Source organism: Leptopilina boulardi, unplaced genomic scaffold (genome assembly GCF_019393585.1).
Source record: "Leptopilina boulardi isolate dan_hultmark-lab unplaced genomic scaffold, ZJU_Lbou_2.1 LbouV2_392, whole genome shotgun sequence".
Taxonomy (NCBI): Eukaryota; Metazoa; Arthropoda; class Insecta; order Hymenoptera; family Figitidae; genus Leptopilina; species Leptopilina boulardi.
Window position 1 is genome coordinate 3,822,858 of NW_026137965.1, and position 11,748 is coordinate 3,834,605.

Sequence of the window (11,748 nt, forward strand, 5' to 3'; positions counted from 1 at the left end):
CTAATTCTAAAGCAAAAAGTGAGTCACTAATTTAAATTAGTAAAATTTTTTACTAATTCAGATTTAGAGAGAATACCGATTTACTTGATAATTTCTAATTGGTCAATTTTGAAAATTGCGCCGAAATCTTTCTGTCGATAGTTTGTTTGGATATTTGTAATTTCGGACAAATGGAAATTCGCCATCTTAAAAATTCTATCAATTAAAAATTCGGACAAATTAAAATTTGTCACGTTAAAAATTCGTACAAATAAGAATTCGGAAAAATGAAAATTCGGCGTCCTTTTAAAATCTATAAATTAAAAATTGACAGAAATAAAAATTCCCATTTTTATGCAAATAATTCTCTTATTCCAAATTTGGAAGTTTAGAATATTCGGCAAATATTCCTGAAATTTTATTCTTTAATATATATTACAAAGAGATATTAACTTATTTATTCCATGAAAGAATATTTTGAACATTCTATTAATTTTTAAATAATATTTTATAAATTATCCCGTCATAGTGTAAAATTAGAATTTAAATATTAATGAAACATTTTTTTTTTACGATGGGTTTCTGTGTTACTTCTGTTTTATCGGGAAATTAATATTTATGAATCTGTTATTAATGAATGACCTATTTAAAAAGTCATTAGTTGCGCATTTTCACGTCATACAGTTTCGAATTTGAGATGCAGATAATAATACTTCATTATTAAAAAGTTTGTTTACATATTTTGCACAGATAATATTTTTGTCAGTGTTGTTTTGAAAAATTCAACACCCGCTTGACAGTTCTAGCACATTTTATTCGGTGATAAATTTCCAGATTGTCAAGATGTGTTTTCATCTATTTTTTTCATATACAAAAAAATTAGAATTTACATTTTTTTTTTTTTTTTTTTTTTATTAAAAACGAGTTAATTTTACTAATTAATTTGAATGTAAAAAATTTGCCCGGAAAATAATAATAAATTTAAAAAAATTGTTTAATAACCAAATTTTGTTTTCTTATTGAAAATTACTGCTCACGTATTATAAATTATTTATGGTTTGATTGACATGGTATATGGTGAAATGGACAATGAATTTTGAAAGATTCACGGGTGCTTTCGACAAACATGATGGAAAACCTTGATAAGACATACACTCATAGCAATTTTTGCACGAAAGCTCTCGTTGTCTGTGAAGCACAGTTTTTGTGCTTTTGCATGCAGGCAACGTTGTGTTCTGGGTGAGTTATTCTTTCGGTTCGTTGTCTCGCCATTGTGTTACGAAGACGGAGTCGATGCTGAGTGCCAGGCAAACGAATCGAGCACCATTCAAGCAAAATATATTTTATTCTTAAAAAATAAGAATCCGAATAAGAAATTAGATAAATAACTATATATATATATATATAGAACTCATAAATAGTATAACGAAAAAATATAACAAAAAAAAAATAATGGAGAAAAATTATTTTTTATTATAGAAATACTCTTTTGGAATGTCAAATAAAGGAATACAAAATTTGCCTTTTTATGAAATAAAATATTTATTAACACAGAAAATTATAATGTATTAAAATAAGCTGCAACCCTTATTACACTGAGAAAAATGTTTAGTTAGAGCAACCAAAATTTGGTTGGACCAACAAACAAATTTTGTTGGTATTTAAGCAAGCAAACTATTTGTTTGAGTCAACCAAAGAATTTGGTAACCAAATTTTGGTTGGAATTTAAAAATGTTCAACCAAATAATTTTGTTGGCCTAACCAAATGTTTGGTTAAGATAATCCTACGACTTTGTTTCAGACAACCAAAATTTGGTTACAAGAACCAAAATTGTCTAACCAAACAATTTTGTTGCAAACACTAAATTTTTTTTCTCATTGTATTTTAATCCAATTTTGCTTATTTTAATCCATTTTGGTATTAAAATAAGCAAAATTGGATTAAAATAATTAGCGTTGCAGCTTTTTTTAATGCTTTTTAATTTTCTGTGAAATTATAAAAACTAAAATTTGAAAAATCAACTTATTTTGCTCCTTAAAGTTGATCCGCGAGGCCTGAATATTTAAAGAAAAACTCCTTTTGGAGAATATTGTGGGAAATATTTTTTACCATAGTGACAAAGGTAAATTAAAATTGCAAGAGTCATAAAAGTATAATAACTAGAGTAATTATAAGTAATTATATATAATTACTTTCCATTATATTATTATTCTTGAATTATGCAAATGACCTAATTCAGTAGTTTGCCATTGTTGTCTTTTCTATATATATATATATATATATATATGTGAAAAATTAGTTGGACTTATGAATGCAATTTTGTATGAATGGAAAATAATGAATTGAGAGAAAATTGGAAAATCTGAATATCTTCTTTTCTAAAGAACGAAAAAGCATTATTACATTTGCTTACGTGCTTACAATCTTGGGAGGCAATTCGTCAGTTCTCTAACCTCTGCATTTTCTTCAGAATCCCCCCTCCCCTTCTCGGTTTGCTTCTCACTCTCCTTCAAGGAAAGTTCCTTCCTTCTTTTCCGAAAATCTACCATTCAACCGATGGGTTTACTCGTACGAAACTCCTGCTGCTGCTACTACTACTGCAAGGGAAATGAAATTTCTTTGGAAATTGGAAAAGCCAATGACCGGTCTTATCTTAATTGCCTGAAGTTGAACGAGAGGCTTTCCCCTCTCTCTCTCACTCACTCATTCGATAGTACCAACTCTCTCTCTCTCTTTCTATCTATAGACAGAAAATAAGGGGAGCGGAACAAAGAAAATAATCTGATTTTCATTGATATTATTTTCTTGTTTATTGAGCCTAAAAAATAAAATTTTTTATTTTACACCTATTTAAATATTAAAAATCAATAATTGTATAATTTGGCAAGAAATTGTTTAATTTGGAAATTAGTTAATTTACCAAATAAACTAAATTTTTAATAATTATTTCTGGTTAGAGAGTATAGACCATAAAAATAGCTTCCCGTCAATATTCAATCAATTTTGAAATGGAAATAGTTAAAATAAATTTATCTCAAAACGGAATTTGTAGCACGCGGATACCAATGAATTTGATTTCGGATCTCTTTTTAAAAAAAATTTTTTTTTGCGGCATTTCATTTGTTATACTGAAATTGGCCATAGAATCAAGAATTTTTAGATTACTAACGTTTTTAATAAATATTTTTTTTTTTCGAGAGGGAAAAATTCACTTGTTTTTCCATGGGATATGAAATATAATGTTACACTTGATTAAAATGTAACACAATAGGAGAAAAAAAAAATTATTTTTAAATCGAAAAATATTTTTTATAAAAATAATAGAAAATTTTTAGTTTTTAAAATAATTTAATCATTAGAAGAAAAATAGATTTAAAGTTAATTTTTTGTCTGATGGCAATAATAATTTTCGCATAAGTGAAATCTGTGAAATTTAGCGAAGGCAAAAATTGCATAAAAAAAAGTATCTAATATCGACAAAAAAAAATGGGATAAATCAATTCACAATTTCTATAAAAATTCTTCTTGCAGAAAGGATTATCCGCTAATAATTATTTATGCGGGAACATAATTTATTGGCTGTTTTCTTTTATTATTCAAATATAATGTAAAATATATAATTAATTATTTTCAAGTCTGGTTATTTATTAGCGAAACAATCCTACGGTTCCTTAAATATTTATATTCAATTTGCTCAACATAGACACAGTAATCGAGAGATTTTTATGTTAATACACGTTTTTATTGGCATTTAATGTTATTTACTGTTAGGCATTTTTGAATTTTTTTTTTTTACATTCACTGTTGTATAATTTTTGCCATTTTTGTGGCTTCGTGTTTTGAATTTGGAAATCGTTTAATTTTAACAATTTTATCTGTCTTTTCGTCTGTTTGTTTTGTTAATAAATTTTCAATTTTTTGAAGATGTGTACTCAAAAATGAGGAGAACATTTTGGAGAAAGGAGGAGGGCCCCTAAGGCCTATATTTTGCCCCCTTGGGATTTTAATTTAAATGGCTGAAAACTTTTTCTTATAGTAGAAAAAGTAATTTTTCATTGATTTTAGGTGAAACGGGGGTGTTTTGGTCAAATTAACCCTTAGATTTTAGGGTTTTTTTTTTTCAAAAAGAGTGTCAAAAAACATGCAAAAAACATTTTCCAAATGTTGAGCAATTAGCTTGAAAATCGTTGCTAGGGGGTGTTCGGGGTCGCTGATTACGAATCCGACGTTAGTTATTCAAAATTCAAAATGGCGGATCCAATATGGCGGATGACTTTTTGAAAATCTAATATTATTGGCCTGAAAATTGTAACTCGGGGGTTTTTGGTGTCGCTGAATACGAATCCGACGTTAGTTTTTCAAAATTCAAAATGGCGGACAAATTTTGAAAAAACTTAATATATTCGTCTGAAGTAAGTAGTTTCCAGTGATTTTAAATATTTGTCCGCCATGTTGCATCGGCCATTTTGAATTTTAAAAAACTGACCTCGTATTCGTATTCAGCGACACCAAAAACCCCCGAGTAGAGAGTTTCAAGCAAATTCAAACGATTTTTAAAAACTATTCCGCCATATTGGATCCGCCATTTTGAATTTTGAAAAACTAACGTCGGATTCGTAATCAGCGACCCCGAAAACCCCCGAGTTACAATTTTCAGGCTAATAATATTAGATTTTCAAAAAGTCATCCGCCATATTGGATCAGCCATTTTGAATTTTGAAAAACTAACGTCGGATTCGTAATCACCGAACCCGAACACCCCCTAGCAACGATTTTCAAGCTAATTGCTCAACATTTGGAAAATGTTTTTTGCATGTTTTTTTGACACTCTTTTTGAAAAAAAAACCCTAAAATCTAAGGGTTAATTTGACCAAAACACCCCCGTTTCACCTAAAATCAATGAAAAATTACTTTTTCTACTGTAAGAAAAAGTTTTCAACCATTTAAATTAAATAAAATAATATAATATTTAATATATTTGAAATATTATAGGCAAATGTCATCATTTATGAAAAAAGTTATTTTTCTTATATAACACTATACTTTATTTAAAAATTTATGAATAGATATTTTTTCCTTTTTGTCTGGTTTCTATTTATTTACGAATAAATAAGGTACGAATATATAGACGAAACGTTATTACGTATTCGCAGATGACAACGTGACTTTTACTGTCAGAGATTTCAATCTGTACCTACACATAAACTTGTTAGAAGTCTATTAGGAACACGCTATGACCATATTACCGGCCACTTCAGCTTCAACCCTTTTACGTTCCATCAGGAGAAATCTCATCCCACAAAAACGAAAGATAACCGATTAATTGAAAACGAAAAAAAGAAATGAAAATAGTTTATTGGAATAAAATGAAATTTAACATATATTATAAATTATAAATATTTTTATTTCGAATATAACAATATACATAATTATATTATATTAATTATATCTATTTTTATTTATTTGCAAAAGACAAATTTTAAAATTAAAAATAATAATACTTAAAAAAAATAATAATAGCTAAAAGGCTAACATAAAAAAAAAATATATAAAAAATGTTATACATATGAAATATTGTACGTTTTAAAATGAAAACAATATTTTTATTTAATGGAGTGATATATGATATTAAAGTTTGTAAAAAAAATTCATTTCATGAACTTACATACATCAGTCTTAAAAATTTCATACTTATTTTTATAATTATATATATATCACTCGTCAATTAATGTGTTTTTCTCGCTTTACAAATATGTAAAATAATATCAAAAAACTAATTTTTAGTTTCTTATACTTTAACTTTAATTGAATTCGATGGATTTTGTTTTTTATTAACATTTTCGTTATTCATTTCTTTTTGATTATTTTTCATTTTTTTACCATCACACTTAAAAGAATTCACCACCATTTTTCTTGGTAAAATTGCCATTAACAGTAAAATTGGATGTACCATGCGAAATAATTTTAAAATCCACAAATCTGGATAAATTGCACCGAGTGCACCAGTCAACCATGGTGCATCCATTAGAAAATATAATTTCAAATATGTTATATAACTTTTCTTTGCTCGATTCTCAGTTGCCATACTTGTTGATTTTTGAATTTGAAACATTCTCCATGATGTGTAAATAAATAGAAAATTATTTGCCAAAAATACAATTGCCGGTATAAATGTGACATAGCCAATGACGGCAAAATTTGTATCGTCAAAATTAATGAAATTTGGCTTAAATGGACAATTTTTACCCACCGTTGGTGATAATTCAAAAAAACTTGCAACACTCGTTGGTATTAAACTACCGCAATAAACCCATATTGCATATGTACGAAATTTTCGATTTTGATCAGATAAATTATTTGTCGCTGGTGCCCATCTAAATCGTGTTATTGTCAATGTAACATCAAAACACATTATAAACATCCAAAGAACTGATGATATTGTTAAAAACATGAGAATTAATCCAACAATTGAATAGATTATAATTGGTATTATTTGATTGTGACAGAGATTAAAATAGCCGAATGTACCTAATGTTGCGGCGGTACCAACTTGAGATAGACAAAAACACACGACTCCCTTGTCGAATGCTTTTCTACGAAGATCGGGCATTATGCAATACAAAATGACAACGATGGAATATGGGAAAATGTAAATAAACGAGGCGAACACTACAATTGAAGCACCCCAAAATTTTATAGGGGTGAATAAACTTTTGCAATGTTCAGACATTTTCTCATTGTTGCTTTTGTGAATGAAGGAACAATTTTGAATGATGAGTGTTCCATTGGGATCAACATCAGCGCACAGAATGTCGATGTACACTTGTACTTTAGGTTCTGTGTTTGAAATTATTCTCTTGTTATCTGTAAAATAAAAGTTATGCAATATTTAATGATCGTCATAATTTTTGGGTTATATTTCAAAAAAGCTTATCAAATTTAAATTTATATTTTTTTTTTAAATTTTTAATATTTTTATATATTTTATTATTAAATTTATTTTATTTTTATATGTTTCAGGAGAAGTTGAAACGGATAAAGTACCGTATGGCATTCATCTTCCATTCTTCCCTCAATGTAAGTTTTTTGAAATATTTATTTTATGATTACATATTTTTTATTGCATATGATTATATTATTTTAAAATTTGAATATGTGATAAGATATTATTTCATATGCAATTAAATAAAAATTATACATTAAAAAAAATGTATTTGATTTAAATTAATCGGTTACTTAATTATTAACAAATAAATATTTACTTAACTTTTAACAAATAAATAATTACTTTAAATAAATAATTTTTGAAACAAAATAATTGATTTAAGAAAACTGTATTTGGAGCAATAATTTTTGTACTTATTTGAAACAAATACACCATTTAATTACTTTTAATATAAAGTTGCCACGGGTCAGAAAAATCAGGGAATTTCATGAAACTGGAAAAATATCAAAGTTTTAAAAATGATACTATAATTTTTGAAATTATTGATTCAACCATTTGCTTCTAAAAATTATTGTCTTATTTTTTTTTTATAATTGAAAACCTCTTGAAATATATCATCAGGGAAAAAAATTTTAATTCTGACTGAAAATTAGGGGAAAACAAAATAAAATTTTTGTGGTAACCCTGTAATGATAATTATTTAATACAAATAAATATTTCTTCGATAATCGATAATAATCAATTAACCAAATATTTATACAAATGAAATATAAAAAGTTTTATAAAGAATGTATGAACAAATTACTTAAAATATCTTTCACTCATATACAAATATTTAATGTGTCCTATAGAGACAGGATTTAAGAGCTTCTATCATTAAATCTTGTAAATAATTGAAAAGCTTTAAAAATTAATTTTAAATTGTTGACCTAATTTCAACAGTTTGGAACTTCAGTTTTCCAATTAACTTATATATTCCTAATTACGAAATATTCAAATGAAATAATTAAATTGCTACTAAACAATTTTTAAATTAATGCCATTAAATATTTTAATAATAAAATAAATGAAATTTCTATGATAACCCTGAAATAATAATTATTTTATTTATTTGATAATAATCAATTAATCGATTACTTGAATTAAATAAATTTTTTTTCAGTGTACTGAATTCAATAAAGCTAAATTTAAAAAAACAAATAAATGCAAAATTTATGTTTTGCTTTATATTGTTTAAATTTATCTAGGCTAAAAGGTTTTGGAATTAAAAGGAAAGTCAGAAAATTCACCTACTCTACATAAATGAGCTAAGCGAAATGTCATGTTTTGTCTGAGGGTTTTCACCGGCATATGCCGATTACCTGAAAATTGTCAAAATTAACAATAAATTTTAACTTCAAAAAATGTTTTGCACTCAGAGAAATGGTTTATTTGCATTTATTTGAAAGAAATAAAATTTATAATTTAAATAACATTTATTTGCCTTAATTAAAAATGTATTTGTCTCAGAGCCCAATAACTTTTTATTTGTTTGAAAAAAAAAACTTTTTATTAGTTTCAAAAAAAAAATGTATTTATCAAAAATAAAATTTTACCTAGCGCAAATAAAATTTATTTTACAGAAATATTTATTTGTCTCAAATAAAAATATATTTATCTCTTAATAACTTTTTATTTGTTTTAAAAAAAAAATTTATTTAGCACAAATAAAATTTTACTTAGCGCAAATAAAATTTATTTGAAAGAAATAAAATTTTCATTTAAACCAAATAAAATTTATTTAAAACCAATAAAAATTTATTTGGCTCTAAGATAAATATGTCGTTTCTCTGGGTGTAATAATTTTTATTATAATACAATATTTCGAGTTTATAATGTATTTGCATTTGCATCGAATATTTGCAGAAAAAAAATTCCTGAAAAAATTCTACAAGGAATTTTTGATATTTTAAACAAACCTAGAATATTCTATATTTCAATTATTTCAAATAAAAATGATCATTCATTATTCCAAAGAATATTTCAATATTCAATAAAAAGAGAATGTTTCGCAAAAAAATTTTTTTTATTATTATTATTACTTTTTTCATTTTTTTCAAAATTACTCTATTTTTACCCCTTTATTATTTTTTTTTAAATTATTAATTAAATCGGAATGTCATTTTTTTTTTAGTTTAAAGACTTCAGTCATATTTTTTTAATAATCTTATACACAATAAAATTATCAAGTATAATACACCATGCATTTTAAATATATGCATGAAATTAACATAAATGTTGTTTTTTTGTTCCCTTTAAAAAATAAAATTTTTGCTCGCTCAAACGAGATGAGAAAAAAAATGAAATGATTGAAAGCAAACCACTTACGTGTGGAGCATGTGAAATTCATGTCAATAATTCCATAAGAAATATCCATAATTGTTGTCAGATTATCATTATTTGGTGAAATTTCACATTTCATAAAATTATTTAAAATAAATCCATTTTCACAGCATTTTGCAAAATATTCTAAAGTGTTAGCATAACTGAATGTTATGAAAAATAAAATCACTGGCGTGAAGACGAACATATTAACACAACGTCGATTCACGTTGAAGTGAGTACAACCGGTGTCATCATCACACCGCACGCTCTCCTCTTCTTTTCTGCTAAATAAAAGTGGAAATCCACAAACCAACTGGACTCTTGACTTAAAATTGAATATTATGAAAACTTTGTTTATTTTCATCTTCCATCTCATCAAGAGTTTACATATTTGTGCATTATACCAATTTTTTTTTTCACACACAAATAATTTCCATAAATGTGTGTAAAAAATAAAAAAATTATTGATTTCTGTTATATTTTATTTGCACTTTGACACGCTTTAATTACATATATTTATATTCATTTTATGCTCCTCTAGACATGCGACTATTTAACATTCATGATTAAGCGTTTCGAAGGATTTTCTCTATTCTAGTTTGATTTACTTTATAAAGTATAGATAAAAATGAATCATTTACAAGATTTTGAATTATTTTTTTTTATTCTTTTTATTTGAAATATCAATCATCATTTTATCGATTCATGTATGTATTTGAAAACTCATATTTTTCAGTGAGAAATTTTTTTTTACTCTCTGTTACAAAAAAGATTGGAAAAACATATAGGTATACGAAATTGAAATAACTGTTTGTTTAAAATGAAATAAATATTTGACGTTTAAATGAACAAACTTATTTCTCGTTTCATATAGGGAACATTTTTATAAATTTCAAAGCGATTTGAACTTTTTTCATTATAACTTTTATTACTGTTTTTTTTCTCTTTTTTTTATCAAGTGTTATATATTTGTAAAAACATTCTGGATAGTTTTTCTTTGAAAATAAAAAGTTGTTTGTTTTTTGTTTTAACACAAATTTTTTGGACAAAAAATATTCTTGGAATATTGAATGATTATTTTTTTTTTTTTTAGAGAAATATTAGGAATATGAAATATTCTCTCATTATTGATAACTGAAAATTTTCCAATTGCGTCATTTAATTTTCTCGGATTATAATTGATTTACGAGAATGAGCATGTAAATCATTGACAAATTGAATTTACTAAATCATTCAGCTCAAACTGATAAAATAGCCGAAGCTCTTAATTCTAATTTGCATACTCGATAAATGCAGAAAGTTCTCGGTATGTCGTTCTTTTCTTGAAAATGCATATTGCAATTTTTAAAAAATTATTGGTTATATATATATTTTTAGAAATTGGTATATTTGGAAAAAATAATTATTGGTTTAGAAATTTACAATTTTTTGTATATATGCAAAAAGATTCTATATGATTATTGGAGATTTATATATATATATAAAAAAAAATATGAAAAATTTAGAAAATATAAAATGAAATGAAAATTTTTAATTTAATTTCATTTTTATAGTTTGCTTCAATATTTCTTAAAATAACTTTTATATATAAATAAAATATAAAAAGCTTTATAAAGAATGTATGAATAAATTACTTGAAATATCTTTGACTCACGAATATTTAATGCGTCCTATACAGACAGGATTTAAACGCTTGGTACGATCTATCATTAAATTTTGTAAATAATAATTGAAAAGCTTTAAAAGTTAATTTTAAATTTTTGACCTAATTTCAGAAATTTGGAAATTCAATTTTCAAATTAATTAATGTATTCCTAATTACGAAATATTCAAATTAAATATTTAAATTTGTTACTTGTTTTCTATTTTTAAGTAATTATTAAAAATTGTAATAATAAAATAAGATTTATTTGTACTATAATAATAAATAATAAATAATAAATAATAAATAATAAATAATAAATAATAAATAATAATTACTAAATAATAATTAATTAAAAAAGTAAATAAATAAATATCAAATAAACTGAATACTTTTCAAATTATGAAAGAAAATCAATAACATTTTTATGTTATGTTAAAGTCAAATATTTGTTCTCGATATTGGATTTTTTATTTTGAATTTTTAAATTCCAATCACAGATTCTTAATAGTGTTCAAAAAACCCTTAAAATAACTCATATTTAAATGGGGAAAAAAAATTGTAAATTAGATAATTTAATGTACTCTCTAAATCTGAATTAGTAAAAATGTTTACTAATTTGAATTAGTGACTCACTTTTTGCTTTTGAATTAGTAAAATTTTACTAATCATTAGTAACTTTTACTAATAATTAGTAAAATTTAACTAATTCTAAAGAAAAAAGTGATGAGTTACTAATTTAAATTAGTAAACATTTTTACTAATTCAGATTTAGAGAGTAAAATTATTATTTTATAAAATTAAAAAATACACAAT

General features: G+C 24.7%; 1 protein-coding gene across 1 annotated transcript; it reads right to left on the reverse strand.

Annotated features, from left to right (window-relative positions):
• Positions 1 to 5,650: 5,650 nt before the first annotated feature.
• LOC127288607 (uncharacterized) lies at positions 5,651 to 9,556 on the reverse strand. Its single transcript, XM_051316157.1, has 2 exons — positions 9,294 to 9,556; positions 5,651 to 6,844 (listed from the first exon to the last, which is right to left on the reverse strand). The coding sequence occupies exons 1-2, from the start codon at positions 9,493 to 9,495 to the stop codon at positions 5,769 to 5,771; spliced, it is 1,278 nt and encodes a 425-aa protein (XP_051172114.1). The 5' UTR covers positions 9,496 to 9,556; the 3' UTR covers positions 5,651 to 5,768.
• Between the last annotated feature and the right edge of the window lie 2,192 nt (positions 9,557 to 11,748).